Source organism: Colossoma macropomum, unplaced genomic scaffold, assembly GCF_904425465.1.
Source record: "Colossoma macropomum unplaced genomic scaffold, Colossoma_macropomum, whole genome shotgun sequence".
Lineage (NCBI taxonomy): Eukaryota > Metazoa > Chordata > Actinopteri > Characiformes > Serrasalmidae > Colossoma > Colossoma macropomum.
The window spans coordinates 30,447,225-30,471,536 of NW_023494795.1; the positions used below are offsets into that span (position 1 = coordinate 30,447,225).

Here is a 24,312-nt window from a genome sequence, read left to right on the forward strand (position 1 = left end):
AGTAGATATAGATGGTCTAATCAACATTAAACACTACATCTCCAGTGTAGTTTATACATACATATATATATATATATATATATATATATATATATATATATATATATATATATATGACGCAATAATGAGCACATGGTTAATTTCCCTCCCTTTTTGCGAACTAATGGTACAAACAAAAGAAAAGTAAAATAATAAATCCTCTATTACAGCTGCTCAAAATTACATCTTATCACTCACTATGTTTATGTAATTCGTATAAATATATTGTCGCTGATCGCACTAAATATATAGATTTATGTGAGTAGAGCATTAAAGGGAAATTGCAGCAATTTTCAAAATGTCTTCATAGATCAATCGTTTACATGTAAACAAAGTCGTTCAGAGTGGTTGGACGTGAAATGGTTCATAAAGCGAAACTTCCTGACTCAGATTTCTTTACAGTAGTGGTGATAGGAACCAGAAGTCACGAGCGCAAAAGAAGCCGTTCTATTTACCATCCATAATGACCAGTGAGCCTACACATGCCTTCAAAGTTTTTGATGTAATGTTATTGATGGTGAAATAGTAGTAAATCCATTTTGTTATTATTATTATTATTATTATTATTATTATTATGTTTTTTGCCTCACAATGTCCTACATGTACAACTATGGTAAAACAGTGTCTCAGGCATCACACAGCGTATTCATAACCATTTCATGTGCTAATTTTCTGTGAGGGAGCTTGCAGAGGCAGATGTCTTCAGTCGTCTGGTTCCTATCACCACCACTGTGAAGAATTCTGACTTGGTAAGTGTCTCTGGAATAGAACACTCCACATCAAACCACTCTACTTGACTTGTTTACATTTAATTAAGATAATTATGCAGAATTTTGAGAAATCTATGGAGTTCCTATTGTTGACTTGTTGACTATTACTTAAAATGTAACTCAGTTTATTACACAGTGTTTAGGACAGAAATATAATGTCAACGAAAAGATCATTTTTGTCCTTAATGTGAAAACAAGTTCCGGCGAGCACCAGAAGCTGTTGGTGAAGAAAAGTAATGGGTAACAGGTAAACAGTCTCAAAAACAATGCACTAAAAAGAAGAATGAGCCGATATTTAGGGGTAGACATTAGATTTTACTCAAATGATTTTATTCAGGAAATACTGCAAAACATTATGAATGTGTCTGTCTGTGATTGTTCTTTTGCATTTTTGGAGGTTTCTGTCATATTCAGTACATTATTCTCTGTAGGCAGTAAGACTACATAGTCTTTGTAACCAAATGACCATTATTAAATGAAATAATAAATAATTATATCTACATCTAATTATAGCTATTATAGTGTTTAGAATTAGTTTCAAGACACTTCTATCATCATTTGTCTTTTTTTTAGATCTATTAATTTATTAGTATATAATGGAAGCCGGCGGTGGGTAGATTAGCCTAAAAGAAGTACCTTCCGAAAAAAAAATAAATAAATAAAAACTTGACTAGAAGTATAAAAACATTGGACCAAAAAATACTTAAGTTCTGATTAATTTAGAGCTGCAGTGGAACTTCTTAGTACATCCAGCACCTACCAACATAGGAACTGAAGCTTGTACGACTTTACTCTTCTCTTTTTTGGGATTGTTTTGGTCTAAAACGAAACATTAAAGCTCCAAAGTCAAAGATGTGACCAACAAAACATAATAAAATTAACCCCAAAAAAAAGTTAGTAACTGAATATGAATGGCTAAAATATAACTAAGTAAAAAGTAGATGCCTTTAATCACTAATATACTTGAATAGAAGTATCATAATTTACTCAGGAGAGTACAAATCTACCAATATTTTACTTAAACACATATACTTAAGTGAATGTAACTAGTTACTGTTCTCCTCTGGTGGAAATCTTGCCTTACCATATTAATGCATAGTTCAGCATTTCAGCTACTTTTCAATCAATACGTATTAAGCAATGCTGAACAGTACCAAACTAGAACTAATTTTACTTAAAAAATCTTGGGTCGCTAATCCAAATGTGCACGTCAAGTTTGAACAAGCCACCATCTAACATGCCTGACTCTTGTCTCTTGGAAACAAAAAGTCAGTGAGAAACTTTCATTGGAAAAAATGTACTGAATTCATGGAAAAAAAGCACCAACCAGGCTGGTTCAGCATCAGACCAGAGCCGAACTCATGCACTCCATGCACACCAGAAAACATTAAGCTGTCATCCAAAGGAAGAGACGGAACAAAATAATGACCTAAAACAACACTAAATACTGACATAAAGGACAGAGGCACTGATGACCGAGTTCTCCTTGCTTTACTTTTCGCTTAATTGCTGGGATCAGTTGACGTTTCAGCTAATTAACCCGGTCATTATTACTGGAGAATTTTTTTCTGATAGATAAGACTAAATATATTATTGTTTTATCTTTGAAAGAATAAATAAACTAGACATTAATTATATTCAAGTGTCTAAGACTTCCTTTGATATACAATTGTATATCATACAATTGTATGAAAAATTATATATAGCAAGTCTATAATCATTTATAATAATATAATTCATATCACTATTTCACAGATAATGTTATTTCCTATGCTCTTAAAAAGTCGGCTCTGCAAAGATTCTTTAGTAAATGGATTGGTTCTATTTAGAATCATTAGTTGTCATGCTTAATGGTTCTTTGCATGGTGAAATGGCTCTTCAGATTGATGGAGAACGTGCTGTATGTGGTTCTATGTAGCACCAAAAAGGGTTCTTCTATTGTCAGGTCAAGCTACAGTAGATCTGAGGAGTGACTGAACAGTATGAAGTGAAGAGTTGGAGTCCACCTGTGTAAAGCCTAACAAATAATGAAATGCAAATGAGTGCGAGGTGGTCGGCTGAGGTCATGATCAGGTCAGGGAACGGACATGCAAATTCCGAGCTACATTAGACCTGCATCACTCCACCATCCGGACAGCAGCCTTGAGCTTCAACGGGCCGCTAAACGCGTTGTTATATTGAGCATTTGAGAAACTTTGTTTTTTTAGGGCCTTTACAGGATGAGCTAAAACAAGACAGGCTGTATCTGATTTAGGTTATTTAAAGCTATTCAAACAACCAAGACCAGACCATTTGAATTCATGCTGTGGTTTATTTAAACCAAGGCTGTCAACATATCTCATCTGTGAAGATGGTTTAATCCAATAAATAGATAGATAGATAGATAGATAGATAGATAGATAGATAGATAGATAGATAGACACTCATTAGAAGGGCCGTCTGGATACTTTTGGACAGATAGGATGCACTTAATTTTGGTGCATTACACAGGAATGTGTGTGAGACAGTGAGGGTGAAAACACTGTACGAACTGCCCCCCTCTGTTGCTCTCTCTCTCTCTCTCTCTCTCTCTCACCATCTTGGAAGACTCTCGCAGTGCATGCAGGTGTTGTCTAATTGCTCCCTCGTGTGGTCAAACCTGTGCAGTGCGCTTATTTTAAAAGTAGCTCAAACGCCTGTTTGTTAGATTTGGATTAAATTTGAGTCAAAGTCGACCTGAAAACAAAAGCAACCTTTGTTTATCTTAGTAAAAGTCAGTTTTAGTAGATGAAAAAGGGTTGCTTTGAATTTATGAAAAAATAGTTCTTTAGTAAAGATAATGGTTCTATACAGACCCACGAACACTCAAAGAAACATTTGAATGCATAAATGTTTTTTGCCTAGTCAAGTGGTTCTTCTCCATAATGGTTCTATACAGCACCAAAGAGATGCTATTATGTCAAGCTTATATACAATAGAACCCTTTTTGAGGCTACATAGAACCACATTCAAAAAGGTTCGATATAGGAGCAGATACAACACATTCTCCATCCATCTGAAGAAACATTTTGCCAGGGAAAGAACTAAGTGTGCAAATAACTCATAAAGTGTTCATGGTGCTAAAAAGAGCCATTTTCTTTACTAAAGAACATCTGACCATCTTCAGACTGCAGGTAAAAGTGGATCAGATACAATTTACACAATGAATATAGGCTCCTTTAACCTGACATCAAATGAACTGTGCAAACTGCTCCTTTAAACATGGAGCACAAACACAAGTAACTTTCTACAACGTTTACAGAAAAGAGGAAAATACGGGTCATTTCTGTGCTTGTTTTAGTTGTGGAAGCTGATCAAACAGAAAAAAGAAGCTCAGTTTAATTTCTTTATATGCTGTGAATAAGATCACTTGCAAAACAGTGATATGTGGACTATTCTACTGAAAGTTCCCACAGCAAAATAAAACATTTAAAAAAACAATTAAGTATTCAAATCTTAGATATTTACAAGAATTATGTTGTGATTCAAGACAAATATTTGAGATAATAAAAAGCTAAATATAAACAAAATCATCATTCATAGGGTATTTTCTATTGGGAGGCATCTGTCCCAAACCATAACCCCTAAATTTGCACTTGTGAAAGTAACACAAATATTTTTTCAATGTTTTTTTTTTTTTTGAAGATCCTTTTTTTAAATTGATTTTAAAGTGAAGTTGAGAGATTTAGATTTGTCATAAGATCATGTTTTAAATAAAAATAAAGCTTTATTTAAAAATGTTGTCTCACGTTTTCATGTCACTACCGAAACACAGAGCTTTACTCTGTAGGCGGAGACTTATTTTAGCCACAGCCCTGCATTTTGGAGCAGGAAGTGAGACTGCATCCCTGTCCCTCATGGCCACATGGTGAGCAGTTAGATCCAATTGTTTTGAAGTAAATGTGTCCCAAAGTCTGAAAATCAGTGTGGAACATTAAGAATTGTCAGTACTGAAACAATTTTTTCTGCAATGAACTAACTTTTTAGTGTTTTAATAGATTTTATGCATACAGCTTTTCAAAGGCTGGTGTTTTTTGAGTTCTGCTCAAAATGAGCTAAAATTGTCACTACTGAAACAGTTGCATTTGGTAAAGTTGCAGTAGTGCCATGATTGTTTTGTTAATGACAAAATGTAATGTTCAGTCACTTGTTATAATAAAAATAAACATAATTGAGGTACAGTGAAAGGATTTTAGTCTAAAGTCATGCTCTGTGGGAAGCTTCTCTGGCTCTTTTGTTTTCGTATTTTACCCAAAATATCCTTGTAAAGCTAATTTTGAATAGTTGTTAGTTTGATTTATCTTGGTGGAAAGTGCTGTGCTTATATGTTTTCACTGTGTGCTTGGCTTTTTCAAAATTTAGTATTTGGTGGTATGTCCCTTCAGCTTTAATGACAGCATGCACTTCAGCTGCACGGACTCTCAAAGTTGGTGTAAAAGTCTCTGATGAGCTGATCAATTTCATCAGACAGTCGTCTGAATACAAGTTTTAGTGGAAGAGAAAAGACTAAAAACATTCTGAGTCTTTTGTACTGAGCAGACTAGCAGTCCTTAACCACTAGATGGACCTCTTTAGCCTCCCAGCATTTCCAGCAGCATCTGCTCCAGTCTTATTACCTAGTTCTGCTCTCTGTGTTCTCCTGCACTGCACCTTTCTGTGTGCCCTGCTCCAACTCACCCACATGCTGCAAATTACTCTGTGCTTGCCAAGATTTAAAATCTTACATCTTAGATTTAGTGATTTATTTTCTTGTTCCCTGGCCTTCATTTGTTCAGTGTGTTAAAATGAAGAATGCAAAAAAAGAATTGTGTTATTTGCTAATATTCAGTGTATTGTGTATTTCACTCATTGCTGTTCTTTTTTTTTATTTGATCTAAAAACTAGCATTTTCTACTTATTTTAAAACTTTCAAACACTTCTCAGGGCTACTTATTCCTAGACTTTAACCAACATAATGTAAGATTTCTTGTAAGGTAAAATAATTTTGTTGCATGGACAAGTAATTTCACAAAAATTGTATTATTTTTTCCTCAAATTCAGTGTTTATTTGTTGTATTTTAGCTCTTCTTTTTGCAGTGTATTTGCCTCACACTTGGTAATGAGCTGAGTTGAGGGGCTACAGCAGCAGTGCTGAGAAACACTGAGCTACTCAAATTCAGTTAACAGTGATAGTGCATTGTCTTTAGCCAAAAAGAGGATATTAATGTAACGTAATAAGACTCGAACCATGTGAAATCCTCAAATGACTCCCAACTGCCTATCTCAAATTTGCATAATGCTTCCAGGAAGTGATGTAACAGTAACCAATATATACTGTTTTAATTTTCTTTGTCATGTCACAAAACCATTTACATAAATCCACTTATTCAGCCTACAGCAGTTTCTATGGAATGTTTCAACACAGACTGCTTGTTGAACTAGACGGCAGCCAATCAGAATAGAGCTCATTTACGTACATTTGTATTCACAAGTTTGAACACCCCTGGTCTAATTACATGTTTTGTTGATTTTGTAAGTGAAAATAAGTGAACACATTGTCTACACACAATTACTGTTTGTTTGATAAATTTAGCATAAAATATAGAACATAAAAGCTGTGTGCCACATTTTATATTTTATGTTTTACCTTTTCCCTGCTTGTTAAAATCAGCAAATATATAGAAACTGTGCACTAAAATCAGCAGAAAAATGTCATATGTAAGTGTGTTCTCTGTAGAGGATGTGTTACTATGTAATTTGACCAGGGGTGTTCAAACTTTTGTGAATGACTTCATATCAGGCTTACAAACACAGTAACAAAACAGGTTGTTTCATTCAGAGAGACTGAGAGAGGTTGGAAAACAGTTATATAAAAATAAATGATTATGCTTTTGATACATAAAACCCCACACATTTTATAAGTGAGCCACAGAAAAAAATACAGGAAAAAATTAGGATATAGGCTCTTTAAAAGTAAGTGCTATGGACAAAGGTTACAATTTTAATACTTTTGATACTTATTGATGCTAGTTCTATGACAAGTTTTCTTCTGAAGTGTTTTTCTGAACCTTTTCTGAATCAAGATGGATGTCCTTATAAGTATGTCTCTCACTTTCTCTCTCTCAGTTGACCCACCCAACAATTTTGAAGGCTTCTAAGCTTGTTTCATTCCTCCTGTGATGAAAATCTTCACGTGGATGCTCAAGAGATTAAAACAATTATTATTCCACACAATTGAACTTTTTGAAAATTGCTAATGAGGTTCCACAGGGTTATATCCTTGGGCCGGTAATTTTCACATTATATATTTAAGAAATTGGAGAACACATTGAAAAATCTAGAATTCATTTTTATGCAGATGATACTGTTATGCATTCTTGTGCCTCCTCTGTAACACAAGCCATGGAATATTTGCAGAAAGATTTGAATTTGTTGCAGAAATATTTGCATAGTTTATAACTAGTTTTGAATGAAGAGAAGACAATATGTATGTTATTTTCTAGGTCTTATGGCAGTGACAGTTTTAATAATGTAACATTAAACACTTTCACTGGTTTTGTTATTGTCTGGGTTACAAGCCATAAATGTTTGGGAATTTGGATTGATGACAAGCTCTATTTTAGCGCACACATTGATGAGTTACTAAAGAAACTAAAAGATGAATTAGGATTTTTGTATAGAAATAGAGCTTGTCTGTCTTTTAAAGGTTATAAAGAAAAGTATAAAGAAACAGGTTTGTCAGTATTGGATTATGGTGCTGTTATCTATACAAATGCAGCTCTGTCAGTACTGAAATCCTTAGCTGCTGTCTATCTGAGTACTTCTTTGTATTACTGGGGACAGACCTGAACCCATCACTGTGATGATATAAAGTTGGCTTGTCATCTTTGTACATAAGAAGGAAGTGGCATTTATTGTTTTTAAATTTTGAAACCACTGCTGAACCAACTTCTGCCCTACATTTCATCTGTCCTTATCATTAGAAAAAGTGATGTATTCATTAGAAATGATGACTGGCTGCTGTTGGAAGTATCTTTCTTATCTAAAGAAAGCATTTTCATGTAACTCCCCATCAGTGTGGAATAACTTTGAACTGAGTGCTACAATACAAAAACTCTTACCTCTTAGTCAATTTCACATACTTTTAAACAGTTTGGTTGGTGAGAGTTGTAAGAGTAATTTTATGCAACTTCTGGCTTGTTTTAATTATTTTATTTGTTCTAATTGTTTTAATGACTGACATTTTATGTTCGTATTATTTCTGTTTACCATTGAGTTGTATTTTTATGTTTGTTTTACAGGGCCCTACTGCAAATGAGACCTAGTTCTCAATGAGCTAACTTGTCCTAATTTGAATAAAGAAAATATTACTACTACTACTACTACTACAATTAATAATAATAATAATAATAATAATAATAATAATAATAATAATAATAAAGACTTTTGACATAATATATAATTAACTTTATGACTGCAGTCAAGGACAAGATTATATAATTTCTGAAGAAATTCAGCATCAGCAGAAGGGAGTGTTTGATGTTTTCTTTTGTGTCGTGGTTCTTTTTTTTTTTTTTAATGAGGAATTAAATGTAATTGAGACTTGAGATTTTTTGGCCTTCAGAGTCTCCACAACCTCATGTTTGCAAATTCAGATTAAATGTTGGTATTTGCATCAGCTTCCTATTACTATTGCCTCATAACACTTAAAGGGCCCATGTCAGGGAAAACCAGGAAAAGTTTTTTTTTTTTTTGAAATATATTTATTTGGGTTGAATAAAATTAGTTAATTTACTTGTTACCACGTGAAGTTATTTTTTTAGGTTGATCTGACAAGTCATTTTTTATAGTGTAGGCATTCCCCAGTCCACACAGTCCATATATGAAAACCTGCATAAAAGCACATCCAGTACAGACAAGTTATCTGTACTGGACATTACAGTGTGTGTTCTATGGTGTAATTATGACTGTGTGTGTACTCTGAGTACTTGTACAAAAGCTACTACTTTACCACTGTTAATTGTGTATGATAATATATATATATATATATATATATATATATATATATATATATATATATATATATATATATTATTTATTTATATTTGTGTGAGGACAGTGCAGTAGTATGTCCTTTAACAAGTTTATTTTGTGTATTTAATATTGTGCTCCATGAGGAACTCATCTTAGCCCCTCCCATTCATGCAGAAGTTATAAGCAGGGTTTCATCCTAGGCTCAGCCACAATTCAGAGCAGAGATCATTTATATAATCAGCCTTATTGCCACAGTAAAATCAACTGTTTATTTCATTCTAAATGATCAAGAAATGTTGAAAGATATCGTCATAAAAAGGACATTTTGGTGCCTAAAACCACACAAACTTTATAAATATACTTCAGGTAAAAACTGGGCAGATTTTGGAGCTTAACTGGGCTTGAAACTGTCCATTCAATCTAGAAATCTTGAGCAGTGATGGTGCAGTGAGGGCGCTGTTGAGTGGTCATGCTGTGTAGCTCCTCTTTGGGGCTTTAAAGGGCCCATATCATTGAAAACATTGATTTTTTTTTTTTTTTAATATAGTTTAACATTGCATGTAGTCATTGTTAAAGTTTCAAAGTGTACCATCCACTCCACAGTCCGTGCAGTGCATATGTGAAAACTAAACTGGAAAAACAGCTGTTCTGATTTTTTTGTTTTTTGTGATGTCAAGCAGGAGCACGTTCACACCACTCCTCAAACTCAGAGAGAGAGAGAGAGAGAGAGAGAGAAGTGTGTGTGTGTGTGTGAGAGAGAGAGAGAGAGAGAGAGAGAGAGAGAGAGAGAGAGAGGCGCGATAGAGAGGTGAGTGAGAGAGGCGCGATAGAGAGGTGAGAGCGAGAGAGAATGAGTGCGCATACAGGCAGGAGCGTGCAGGAGACAAAACGCCTGAAATTTCTGTGGAAAAATCACATATTTGAAAACAGCCTATAGCTGTTTAGCGCCGCCCATTTACATTGAAGTTATTAGGAGTGTTTGATCCTGGGCTGCTTTTTGAATGAAGCCCAATACTGGCCAGCCAATATGTATATATAGTAGTGCAAGGTTACATAAAACCACAATGCCTTAGAAGAGGACCTCGAGGGAAAAAAATTGAAACGGATGAAAAATGTAAGATAGGGGCCCTTTAATGTCCAAAGCTACTGAGCTGCCACCCTCAGACACGAAAGAAGAAGCATGTCCAGCCTATTGAGAGCACCATGACAACACGGAGCAGCCTCAGATTTATCCCCCCTCCCTTCTCTCAGGGGGCTTTGTTAGGGGCGTCAATCAGCCCCCAAATAAATGCAAAACCTGATCGAGCACAAAAAGCTCCAGAGCGAGCCGGACATTGGCCTGCACTCCTCCTATTGTCCAGCAGCTTAGAAATCGGTTTGTATGTGTGTTTGCTTAGTGCGACCACCCAGGATGGGCTGGAGAATGGGGAGAGCCATCCACAACCACATCACACACAGGCCCGGGGAGAAACACCTACATTTAAATAACGCAGAAGTTAATTAGTGGCGCGTGAAATGTTCGGCGATTAATGAAAGAAGAAGCGAGTAGACGCAAAATATTAGTGATTAATTAATTACAGTATCCGCACTGAATAACAGTCTGTGTTTACACGGCTCTCAGCCCACCAACTTTAGCCCAATTAATTAAAAAACAAGCATAACAAATAATAAAGGCAACAATAATAACAGGCCTACTGCAAACATGACTATACACTGTCAACAGTGGATAATGTTTTGAAGAGTTTATGAGGTTTTAACTGGTGGAAAATTTAACTTTTCCTCATCTATACAAAACAAAAAGTTTACTGTGTTTCAGTCAAACGGTTTATTAGAGTTGAGTTAAATGGACAGTAACCACATTAGGTAAAGTCTTTAGTTTGAACTGACCATTTTTGATGCTTAAATTACAAATAACAGCCATCATTTGGTCAATTTATTAACCATTAATACACAAATACATGTGCTTTAAAAAATAATAAATAAAAAAAAATCGATTTTTTTTTGTTTAACTTAAAAAAAAATAGAAGTCGTTGAATTATTATAATAAGTTTGAGAGGAATTCCACCGACTTTTCAAAATTCAGTTGTTGAGATTTGACGATCATTCAAAGTGCTTCTTGGCAGTGAATGTAGAGGCTTTATTTTCTTCACACTGGTGGTGAAATAACCACCACATAACCACCAGTGAACCCGCATGTGTTTTCATGCAGTGCTGATAATAATGAAACAGTGCGAAAAAATAGCGCGGGACTAATTTGCCTTATAGGGCACGGCATGTACCTCCTCACCACAATAACAAACAGGCCAAAAATCTTAAAACTATTGTTAAATATTGCCTCAGACATCAGCTTGTCATGTCATGTAGTAACTTTTAGAAGTGGACGTCTGGTTCCTATCACCACCACAGTGAACAATTCTGACGGTGGAATTCCCCTTTAACAGAAAACTTTTGTTTGACGTTAAATGACCTCAAAACTTTAAGGCAGCAACTTTATTTATTTATTTATTTATTTGTTTGTTTGTTTGTTTGTTTGTTTGTTTTGTGTTTTGTTTGTTTACAGTGGGAGTCCGAGTACAGGACTAGACTACTTCACAGCACAATTATTGGCAGCCCTTTTTTTGTGAGTCCGCTGATGCTGAAGGTGCTCACTTTGTCTTCTCTTAAATCCAACCCTTCTTCATCTTACCTCTGACCTAAATCTTAACCTAAAACCTAAACCTAACCCTAAACCCAAAGCACTTCATAACCAACTGAGTTTCACCAGATAGTTTGTTAACAACATGAGGACCATTTACACAAGGGTTCTTTAGTAAAGAGAATGGTTCTGTTTAAACCCGACAACATAAATCAACAAATTCAAATTGATGGAGAACGTGCTGTATATGGTTCTAAGCACCAAAAAGGGTTCTACTGTTGTATACAAGCTTGACATTGTAAACAATAGAAGAACGATTTTTGGTGCAACACGTTCTCTATCAATCTGAAAAATCACTTCATCATGCAAAGGTATATATTAGTTTAAAAACTGGTTGTCTTAATATTATATTACGATTAATTGCAATAATCAAATCTCGTAAAAATCAAGTTACAATAGTGAGTGACATCAACTAAGCCAGGTTCTGATGAGGTGTGCTCAACAAAAGAGGACAGCATGCTTTTACGGAGTTCTCTCTGTGTTTATATTACAGTCTGATGAATATGCAAATTAGCCAGATTGGTCCAGACGTGCTTCAGCACATCAGCGCCAAAAGGTGCGAGTCCAGCGCGGACGAAAAGGCCCTCAAGATCAGTTTAAGTATCAACAAGCCAGATCATATGACGCTCATTTAGACGACAGGCACCCATAAGTGAGCTCAGTGAGCTCAGTAACAGGCTTTTTGTTCTTCTCCTCGCAGGTCGCTCGTGATGTTTATGCCACTCGACTTAATCCCGTAGCAAAATATTGACCTAAAAGGTTTCCATAAATTGGCCACTTGCCATTTCAAACACATCTCATTTCGGCGTGGACAGTCCATTACCAGCCATATATAATGTCCCCAACCAATTGCATTTCAAAGTTTTTTTTTTTCTGCTGCATAAGCACAAGCTAATTATTAGCAACAAAAGGTGTCCATTTATGCAGTGGACACTTCTGATATGTAAATTTGGGGGGCAAATCAACCCTCAGTAGCTTTCTGTTTGGGTCACATCATGCACACTTATTGTGGATTAGATGCACCACAGCTAGACACTGTGATGATTTAGACCTGCGTAAAAATACAAACTGAAGCCGCTCATCCACTTGACTCCGAAGACCCGCCCTCAGCTCCGGGCTGGGTTGAGTTTTGGCTGCAGGTTGTGATGCTCCAGCGTTCCTCAGCGACCTTAAAGGCTCCATCAGTGTGGGGATGGGGGTCATTCTGACCAGTATCTCCCTCTACCAGCGCACAGGTTTATCCATACTGCACAAAACCGCCTCGAACAAACGAGGAGCCTTCGGTGCAGCGCTGGGGATTTTTCCTCTTCTGTTTCACCCAGATGAGCTTTACTTAGTCTGATAATCCTCTCGAGGTTGAAGGTTCGTGTAGTCTAACCTGGCAGGAAGGAGAGGAGGATCATTCAGAGACTTCACACACACACACGCATTCTTCTGCTGTGTGGAAATGAGCAATGCAAAGATGGGCTTCTCTGTGCGGGACATTCTGAATCTGAGGGATGTGGATGATGAGGAGGAGGACACTGAAGATGAAGATCCACCCGCAGCTTCTCAGAGTCCATCAGGAGCTGAGACGCAGTCCTCCGCGAGGAATTCACTTTGGGAGGGAACTCCGGCTGCTTATCAGTATCCATGTAAGTTTATACCCCTGTAAGTTTATATATACTCATGTTAGTTTATGTGCATCTTAATAAGTATGTACTTATATATAAGTATATATATAATTATATTCATATATGCAAGTAAGTTTATATGCAAATAGTTTATACTTGTTTATATCAAGTATATATGCTTGCTTATATGTATATATGTATATATATATGTGTATATATATATATGTATATATATATATATATATAGTTTTTATAAGTTATGTAAGTCTTATATAAGGTTTTAAGCTCATATAACTTTCTATAATGTCAGTATACATTTATATGCTTACAAATATGTTTATATAAATGAATATCCATGTATGTTTATATGTTTGTAAAGTCATAGGTTTATATATTTCAGTATATATAGTTAATTAACCATATATATTGTGGATTTCACTTAATAGTCCACCAGCTGAAAAACACATAACTTAAGCAGGAAACTGTACTGGCAATAAATAAATAAATAAGTTCGAAAAAGGAACAAATCGAGCAATATGTAATTTAATAATGCTAATATTGTTTAGCATTTGTTATTATCATTCATTATTTCATATAGATATATATTCATGACGCACAGCTTTCAATAAGGACAAAAACCTTTTTCATGGCCTTTAAAGTGTTCTTCATTTAAGTCTCTTACTAACTCAAGGCAAGTGGAGCTGTGCTCTAATACTTCGGCATATTTCCCCTCTGTTTGTCCCGGAGCAGCTGGGGGCTCTGCAGACCCCGCAGAGGCTGAAGAAGGGTCGCACGGAGATGAGAGCAGAGCACCCTCAGACGAGCCTGAGAGGAAGAGGAGGATGAGGAAGAGGAGAGTGCTGTTCTCCAGAGCGCAGACCTGTGAGCTGGAGCGTCGCTTCAGGCAGCAGAGGTACCTGTCCGGACCTGAGAGAGAGCATCTGGCCCGCAGCCTGCGCCTCACGCCCACCCAGGTGAAGATCTGGTTCCAGAACCACAGGTACAAGATAAAGAGGGCCGAGCGGGGCCGGGACCTGGCCGTGTCCACGCTGCTGAGGGACCACAGGCCCTGCGGCGGTGCTAAACCTCAGGACCTCAGTGCCCCCTTTCACACGGGACTACAGTTTCCATTCGGAGTTCAACACTTCCACCCCATCCACTTCAGCACCAGCCTGGCTCGCGTGCAGCCGTGGTCCTGGTGACACGGTGCACTCTCAAAAAAGATAGTTCTTCATGTTGTTCAGGTTTTTTAGTGAAGACAATGTTTCTGTTCAGGACCATGAAACCTCAAAGAACAATTTGCTGCTTAAATGGTTCTTTCTTCAGATTGATGGGAAATGTGTGGTAAATGGTTCTATATAGCACCTAAAAGCGTTCTTCTATTTTTACAATGTTAAATTTGTGTACCCTTTTGGTGCTATAAGGCTTCTTTATACAACCACGTACAACACATTCTGCATCTGAAGAACCGTTCACCATCCAAAATCCATTAAAGCAAGCGAATGTTTCTTTGAGTGTTCATGGTTCTGAATAGAGCTATTGTCTTTACTAAAGAACCCTTGAAGAGCCATCTTTTTTAGGAGTTTGGGGAGACTTGGACAGACAGATACAGCTGGACGTAAAGCTTTGTGTTCAGTTTGAGGGCAACTTTGAGCACCATGAGAACATTTTCACAGTGTTTACTGCGAGAAACATTTATGCTTGCCAGAGAAATGAGAGCTTCCTTCTGTTCTGATGGAGTCTGGTGATGATCAATTGGCAAAACTGTGACAAATGTTCAGATGCACAGCTTAAAGGTGAATTCCACTATTTTTTCAAAACTTCTGCATAATTTAATGATCAAGATATAAACAGAGGCATTCAGAGTGGCTTGGTTTGAAATGTTATAGAGAAACTCAGAATGTCAGAGTTGTTCACAGTGATGGTGATAGGAACCAGACGTCCACCTCTAAAAGCTCCCTCACAGAAGGTTACTATTTTATGCAATGCCAAAACATTGTCTTACGATAGTTTTGTAATAAAGTTTTGGTCTAAAACGCCTAGTTTGTCCGTTTATTTTAATCTGTTCATGGCAGAGGGATACATGCAAGGCATACAAGGCAAAATAGTCCTCTAAGAAAACATTTTTTTTTTTCAGATTTTCCACTAATTTACCATTAATGTTACATATAAAAACTCACAAGACATGTGTAGGTTCACTGCCGGTTTTGGAATGTAAATAACATGGCTATATTTGAGTTGTAGACATTGTGACCCCTGGTTCCTATCACCACCACTGAAAAGAAATCTGAGCCTGTACGTTTCTCTTTAATGAACCGTTTCACACCAAACCACTCAGCATGACTTTATTTACATGGCTGCAACAGAACTAGGCAAAGATTTTGAAGAATTGGTGGAATTCCCCTTTAAGGGACCATTTCTGTTTCAAAGGGAGCACTTGGTGAACAAATATCAATGATAATGATAGTTTTTTAAATAAATGGACTTCTCTTTTATAATTTATTTGCTGATGAGGCGATGTTCTGACGTTATGATAAGCGCTACAGATGTTAAAGGGCCCATATCATACATTTTTTCATTTTTCGGTGTTTTATTTTTTGCTCGTCTGAGGTCCTCTCATGATGCGTGTGTGGTCTTGTGTGGCAAAAACAGTCATAATTCATTTCTACATGACCATCATCCCTTAGAAATAAACAGGCTGTTTGTTGTTACTGTGCCTTTGAGATTGGTTTATGTAAATGTGCTCTGTTCTGATTTGCTGCTCTGCATTGTGCTTCATTCAAAAGCAGTCAGGGATAAAACACTCCTTATAACTTCAGTGTAAATGGGTGTGGCTAAACTGCTATAGGCTGAGTGGTATATGTAGTTTTTATGACATTACAAATTCAACACAGGCTGTTTCTGCAACTTAGTTTCTAATTGTGGACTGAATGGACAGTGGAAGTGAATGTTTTGAAACTTAGCATTGTAAGTGTTGCATCAAACTCTTTTTGTTTTCCATATGTGTCCTTTAAAAGCTTTGCATGCACTGTCATTTTAAAATGGTATGAACTGATTTAAATAAGGGGTTAAATTATAAATCGCACATTTTTGACCACAGAAAAAGAAAAATGTACACAGAAAAATCAAGTACACTATTCTATACATGTCTAAGACAATTTCTGTTGACTGTTGACTATTTTGGAGGTTGTAAAAAAACTCATTTGTATTTTTCTCATAAAGGTAGAGTGGTTTGAACTACGCCACTGTTTGTGCGGATACCATTGGTCATTCAGTTTACCTTCATTATTGAAGAGGAGAAAAGTGCACTGTACAATAAAAGAATGTAAACTAAACCTCATACAAATGTAAAAGTTGTAGAGTGGAGGATCCAAGTGACTTCGCAAACTTAAGACTGCAGAGTATACATGCTTTGTTGACCTATTTTCCATCCTTTTTTAAAGAATGATAATAGAAGGTAAATATGGTACTTTACAGCTAATTTTAAGCTAGGTCAGGTTGTGTCCACAAACAAATGCAGAATTCTGTAATTCAGACTAAATCCCTACATGCACTATATGGCCAAAAGTTTGTGGACATATGCTCGTCTAATATTTCTTCCAGAATCAAGAGTATTAAAAAAGAATTTGTCCTCCTTTGCTGCAGTAACAGCCTCTACTGTTCTGGGAAGGTTTTACACTAGATGTTGGAACATTGCTGTGAGGATTTGATTGCAGCCACAAAAGCATTAGTGAGGTCAGGTACTGATGTTGAATGATTAGCTCTGGATCACTCCAACTCATCCCAATGGTATTGTATGGAGCTCCATCACTCGTAGTTTCATTGCTCCAAAGCCCAGTGCTGGGGGGCTTTATACCCCCATGCTTGGCATTGGGCATGGTGACCTCAGACTCATGTATGGTTGCTGAAGAGTGTCCCATTTCATTGGTCAATGCTTTTCTATGGAGATTATACAAGAGTATTTGAACTCCTGTGGGTAGTGGGTGCATCTGAGAGCAGCACAGCTCTTGTAGACTCAGCAGTGCTGACATTCACCACAGGATGGCAGCATCGTCCCACCATCACATCTGTGCTGAGTTTCCCAATGGAAACAATAGGCAGCCTGGTTCAACCTGTGGAAAACACTCATAGAAACTCAAGTCCGGGACTCACTTGCCAACTTTGGGGGCTCAGAAATGGGCAAGCAGGAAACATTTGAGTTTTAGGTACTTTGATTCCCACATTGCGGTATGAAACACTATGTATATTAAACCTATAAAAAGTAAGGCAACAGCAAATGCCTGTTCAGACTATGTTGAACACTTATGTACTCTGAAAAAGTAGCTACATGTAAACTGGTCAGTTTCAATGGCTCCTAAAGTGAGATTTCAGGGGCTGTGGTCATGCATAAGCAGTAAAACGGCACAATCAGACACACACACACACACACACACACACACATTTTCTAAACCGCTTATCAGAGCACCGTCAACACTGTAAAAATGGTTCTTTCGTTCAACCTTAAAAAATGACTTCATGTGGCAATGAGGTAGTTATAATTTTCCGGATTGTTATTTTGAGATAACGAGTTAATTCTCTTGTTATCTCAAGATAACAAAATTGTTATCTTAAAATAATGCGTTACTTATCTTGTTATAACAAAAGATAACAAAATAACAAGTTAATTGTCTTGTGATCTCAAGATAATAAAGTTGTTATCTTGAGATTACAAGATAATTAACTCATTATCTCAAGATAACACTCCAGAAATTTACCAAAAATGAACCACAATGCCTAAAAAAGCAAATTACTTTGTAATTCGTAACTTTGTAACTAGGTATGAATCTTTTTATGCTTATGGATGCATGATTTTTGTTCATATTTATCAGTACAAGTCAAAATACATTGTGTGTGTAGATTTGAAGTGAATATGTACACTTTTTTTTTGGTAAATAACAAAAAGAAAAGTGAATGTTTTGTTGGCATTTAAAGTACAATCAGTTATCAGTTTGAAATGATTGAACAATCAGTATGCCAACTAAATGCTGTCTAAAATGAGGTACTTACTCATTCTTTTATAAAGATTCTTTCTGAGCCCCCTTACACTATCCACAATACATTTAAGCATAAATTAGACAAATTTGGAAATGTATTACTTTTTGGAGCCCTCCTGTCCCAACAGTGTTCTTCTTCTATCCAGCAACGCAGAACTTCAGTGTCATCACCAAAGTAATGCTGTATAAACAAGAGTTACCCTGAGAGCATGGAGTACAGTCTGTGTGCAGTCGTGTGCACTGTAGCAGTGCTGTGGAAGGCTGCAGTCAGTGATGAAGACTGTCTTGCCAGCATTCATTTTGCCTGGCTAATGCACCCATGTGTGAGTTTTATTCCTGTTGTTCAAGTTGAGTGCTTCATACCTCTTTAAGAGCTTTCCCTCAGCTTTGTAAATAATGTAGAAAACACTTACTTATTGAGCAAACATAACATCTCAAGGCAGTTTTCTAATTATTATTATTATTATTATTATTATTATTATTATTATTATTATTATTATCTACCCATCTTCTAAGCCACTTATCCTTCTGGGTTGTGGAAGGTGTTGGAGCCTATCTCAGTGTTCATCAGGCGGAAGGCAGAAAACACCCATCGCAGGGCTATTATTATTATTATTATTATTATTATTATTATTATTATTATTATTACTACTACTATTATTAGCCATCAAGTTGATTTTGATTCCTGGTGGCCATATGAATAGTGTTTCTCCACAATATCCCATCATCTGTTTGGGTCTTTAGGATTCTAAATGGCTGGTTCATGATTCCTCTGGTTCTATCCATCCATCTTGTAGGTGTTCGTCCTCTTCCTCTTTTACCTTCAACTCTTCCAGGCAAAATGGTCTTTTCCACATATCTCTTCTCATAATATGTCCGAAATATAGGCTTCAGTTTGGTTATCTGGGCGTCGAGTGAGAGCTGAGGCTTAATTCAGTTCAGAATCTATTTTCTTGTCATCCAAGCAACTCTCAAAAGTCTTCAACAAAGTTCAAAGTTCAATATTTTTCCTGTCTTGTTTTGCTTATTTATTGTTCAGCTTTCACATCCATAAAGAACCCCAGATAGAACCACAGCCTGGACAATTCTAACCTTTGTAGAGACAAATCTTTGCATTTGAAGATCTTTTCAAGCTCCTTCATCCTTGTTCTGTTGTTAATAACTGATCTGAGAAGGGAAGAGCTGTCCACCATTTCCACTGTTTCACCATCTTCTCCATCAGTGGTAAACATAGTGGTCTTTTCTGTCATCATAACCTGAGTCTTCTTCATATTAAGCTTAAGTTACTGTGTTCTTTAACCTTCCTTTTAAGGGCCTTCAGATCTGCTAGAGTTTCCACTATGTGATGTTTCTTCCACTAATCCTGAATCCCTGATCATCTTCCTCCACTCCTGCTTCTCTTATAATATGTTCTGCATGTAGATTCAACATGTGTGGTGTCAACATGGAACCAGTCCGTTTGTCTATTTTCTGTCCTGACTGTGGCAGTGATCTCAGAGCCTGTCATACTTCATCTTCTAGCACTGAAGGTTCTTCTGTGTAGCCACCATTAACAAAAGTGTCTTGGCAGTTATTTGTGTTGTGTTCAATAGTCATCTACTGAATTTTACCACTAATAGCACAACACTAAGGCCCAATCCAATTTCTTATTTTTACAACCCTCAAATTAAAAAGAACATTACGTCATGAATAGGCTGCTAGTGGTGCTCTATGGATGACCCTGCCAGTCTGCAGTGATAGCAGAGGAGGGTAAAGTTCAGCAACCTCACTGCTGGGCTTTAGTTACATTTAGGGCGTCATATGCCTCCGAAAAGGGGAGGGGGCAATTATTTATTATCGCCGACCCCTAATTCTTTGGTGATATGAAGCTGAAGTCAGCTATTCGCTAGCTTTTTGTTCGAATTTTCCCATTCCACCTTAAATGGTGTAGCAGTTCTGATGCCTGAGGTGCCAGAATGTAACTGCTGCACCATTTAAGATAGAACAGAAATTTTAGTTGGCTAGCTACCGAGACGTTGGCGTACTACTAGCGATTTTCTATGCTTGTTATGAAGACAAGGACCATAATACAAATGAAATGACAATAAACTAAGATAATACAATGGTTATTGTAATTTTTAAATGGAGAAAATTCTCACATCTGTGTGTTTCTTTGGTCACTTGCGCAGCCATCTTGCCCGTTTTTCTCATAACACTCCGTTTAGAGTGCACCTCTGAAAAAGGGCCATGTAGCCCTAACACTTTGTCCTACCCCTCTATCTCAACAAAAATTGGGACCCCCTACCCCTAGACATGAACGCACAAAACGGAGGGCTAAGGGCTAAGTGGTGGGGGCAAGGAGTGAAATGGGATTGGGCCCAAGTCCCACACCTTTACATTTTACCAAGCAGGCTAGATATGAAAAAATGTGACATGATTTATGGATAACAAAGAAAAACTTCATAATAAGACACCCTAGCATAAATCAGAGAAGTCTTTATTGGGTAGTTGCCTCAAACTGCTGTAGAGGTTACATCTTTAAATCCTGGTTGATTTAATCGAGAATTTGATCTCAAGTCACTATGTCTGGTTTGGAGATAAAGTCTACTTTAAAGTCTAGTTTTATGGCTTCAGGTGTACACTTAGCACAAAGGCTTCTATACAGTCCAAAAAAAGCTTCCATGACTTAATAATAATGAAAATTATAGTAGTGGTTAAAAAAAAAACAGTAATGAGGAAACTATGTAAATTTTGGGGATTTGGAGACCTCTCTGGTTGAAATGTGTAATTGCATGCAATGTGCAGAAGAACATGTAACATCAGTTGTTCTTTGGCCCTTCAACTTGAGCAGATGAATCTGATGATTGTGAGAGTGTTAAAAAGCAATCAGAGAGCTCTTGACTCAATAATGATATTTCTTTCAATTTTTATAAAAATCTTATATAGTGCAGCTTTAAATTACCTTTTGCAGCGGGTTTTTAATCATAGAGAACAACCATTCAACCATGCAAAGAACTATTTAAACATTCGAACAGTTCTTTCAGTGTTCACAGTTTTATATATAATCATAGCCTTTATTAAAGAACTTGAGGAACAGTTTTTAGGATTTATTCAGTCACATTTTATACAGTTTGTCACGTGATCTGTCAATGTGTTTTAAACAACTTGAATAATTAAACAGTGAATTCAATCAGAATGAGAAGAGTGCTGAACTGTGCAAGATTCTCACATTCCAGGATTGAAGTCTGGAGATCTCCACCTCACTGACTGGTGTTTTTTTTTCATACCTAATACTTACTAGGCCTGTAACATACACTATATGTCCAAAAGTTTGTAGACACCTGCTCCTCCAGCGTTTCTTCTGAAATCAGAGTTGGTCCCACTTTGCTGCAGTAACATCTACTCATCTTCTGGGAAGGTTTTACACTAGATGTTATGAGCTACTGGCTGACACAACAGGGAGCACTCTACAGACTTTCAGTACCTTTTATTGCATCAGCAAGGTAGAAATTATTATATGTGAATCGTGAAGATGGACAACAGCGGCATAAACTGCAAAACAACAAGGTGGCACCCAGGGACTGATCATGGTCTTGGAACACCAGTCTTTTAAGGGACACCCCAAACTCTAATAATAACATTACATCAAATAATACCTGAAAAGTGATTTTGAAAAATAGTTCACATTTTTGTTTATATGCATTATCAGCATGGCAATTGTTTATCCTTTTATTTTGAAATTATTATTATTATTATTATTATTATTATTATTATTCATGATTAGTGTGCAATATTCTATTGTATATATTGTAAGAGTTTTTGCTTTTTGCGTAAGATTCTGTACCTAAAGATGACCTTAGTCCAGATTTCTTCTCAAGTCCAAACTGAGTTGTAATGAGGAGACAGAACTATCCCTACACTTTGTCTTCATTTTCAGTGGATATGCATTCATTTGATGCATGTATCTGCAGTGCCGCAATATTAGAGCCCCCACGGGCCTTGCAGTCAGAGGCCTCTGGGCACTGGCCCCACTGGCCCGGTCACCGAGAAGACAAGAATGAAAAAGCTACCTAAGGACAGTGAGGCAGGCACGTGGGCAGTGGGAAATACTGACCTTACTGACATTAGTTTGTAGCATATTGACAGTCATAATTATGTCACATTTAAGAAAAAAAGCTTTTGCCTGTTCACATCTTTTCACTAGCTGCCCACCTTGGTTACCTCAGTGCAGTATATAAATAATAAATAAAAGTAGTGAAGAAGATGAAAATGCACAGATTTTTGGAAAAAAAGGGTTATTTTTTTTTACAAAAGCAATGCTGTGTGTGTGTATGTGTGTGTGTTTATGTGTGTGTGGCAGGAGAGGGGTGGACTGATCTAGATCATGTAATTCCCAGTCTAAAAACAAGGAACACTTCAGCCTTGGCTGTGAGGATTTGATTGCATTCAGCCACAAGAACATTAGTGAGGTCAGGTACTGATGTTGATGTTGATGTTGGATGATCAGTTCTAGATCATTCCAACTCAACGCAAAGGTACTGGATGGAGCTCCACCCCTTTCCTTAAACAATTTATTTAAACACAATTTTGTTACAATCATCTGCATATGTAAAACAGATACGTGTGTGTGTGTGTAGTCATGTACATTATTTATTTCTTTATTCATTTGTTTATTTATTAGCCCTATTAGCCACGTGAGACAGTGGTCAGATGTTCTTACATTGCATGTGTGAAAGTAAAATGCTGGCCACTCATTCCAGAAGTCCACTCTGAAAACTGTCAGAGTATTTTTTACACACTATAACAAAGACTTTGGAGGTATATGTGTCCATTGTTGCCTGAATGGTTCTGACCAGTTGAGGTCAGGATATAAAAACAAGAGCTGCACAACAATTCTAGTTGTAAAAATGGCCGTGCTACATGTACATTGAATGCCAAGATGAAACTTTAAGTTCACATAAAATGGCTTTATGTCCTGAGAAATAAACATGAACAGCCAAAAGTCTTCAGCCAAAAGAACACAAAGACCTGTGGATATTGCTAATTTTCCATTGAGAAAAAATAGGAAGCAAAAACCTTCAGCACAAGCTCCTTAGACCATGTTGTTTATGAACGTGCCAGTAACTCCAAAGGAGAGATCCTGGAAAAAAAACTGAATAAACAGCCAGTTGTGGTGCAGGCAGTGTTTATTTTGTAGTATTTAAGATAAAAAATACAGATTTCACAAAATTTCTCATAATTCAGTGATTGAGATGGTGGTGATAGAAACCAATTAAATGCATTCCAATTGATGAAAACCACAATTTTCTCTGTCCCATGTCTTTCACTATATGTACACTATGTGTATAACAGTATGTGGACACCTGAGCATCACACCTAAATGAACTTCTTGGACATCCCATTCTCAAACCATTGGCATTAATATGGAGTTGCCCCTCTTCGCAACTACAACACTCTTTTGTGAAGGCTTTCAACAACATTTTGGAGTGTGTCTGCGGAAATTTGTGCCCATTCAGCCAAAAGAGCATTTGTGAGGTCAGACACTCGTGTTTAATAAGAAAGCCTGGCTGACAATAGATGTTCCAGTTTATTCCAAAGGTGTTCAGTGGGGTTGAGGTCAGGGCTCTGTACAGACCACTGGAGTTCCTCCACATCAAACTCATCAGTCCATGTCTTTATGGAGCTTGCTTTGTGCACAGGGGCTCACTGATGAACAGGAAAGGGTCTTTCCCAAACTGCTGCCACAGAGTTGCAAGCATATGATTGTCTAAAATGTCTTTGTATGCTGTAGCATCAATATTATTCTTCATGGAACTAAAGGGGCTCAAACCCTGAAAAACAGCCCCAGCTCATTATCCCTCCTCCACCAAACTTTACTGTTGGTGCTATGCATTCCGTTAGGTAGCGTTCTCCTGGCATCCACCAAACCCAGATTTGTCCATCAGACTTCCAGATAGTGGTGGTGTCCTTTACACCACTCAAACCAACATTTGGCATTGTGCATAGTGATCTTAGGCTTGTGTACAGCCACTCACACATGGAAACCCATTTCATGAAGTATCCAATACATACACTTTTAAAAAAGACAGTTCTTTAAGGGTTCTTTAGTAAAGAAATGGTTCTATATAGAACCATGAACACTCAAAGAACCC

General features: G+C 36.9%; 1 protein-coding gene across 1 annotated transcript; it reads left to right on the forward strand.

Annotated features, from left to right (window-relative positions):
* Positions 1–12,982: 12,982 nt before the first annotated feature.
* nkx2.2b (NK2 homeobox 2b) lies at positions 12,983–14,608 on the forward strand. The gene is made up of 2 exons (XM_036582708.1): positions 12,983–13,169; positions 13,896–14,608. The coding sequence occupies exons 1-2, from the start codon at positions 12,983–12,985 to the stop codon at positions 14,348–14,350; spliced, it is 642 nt and encodes a 213-aa protein (XP_036438601.1). The 3' UTR covers positions 14,351–14,608.
* The last annotated feature ends 9,704 nt before the right edge of the window (positions 14,609–24,312 follow it).

Bases quoted from the DNA above. Each gene is read 5' to 3' on its own strand.
- nkx2.2b (XM_036582708.1), top strand. From the start codon at position 12,983: ATGAGCAATGCAAAGATGGGCTTCTCTGTGCGGGACATTCTGAATCTG. The intron at 13,170-13,895 runs GTAAGTTTATAC...TTTGTCCCGGAG, and splicing joins GGCTGCTTATCAGTATCCAT to CAGCTGGGGGCTCTGCAGAC.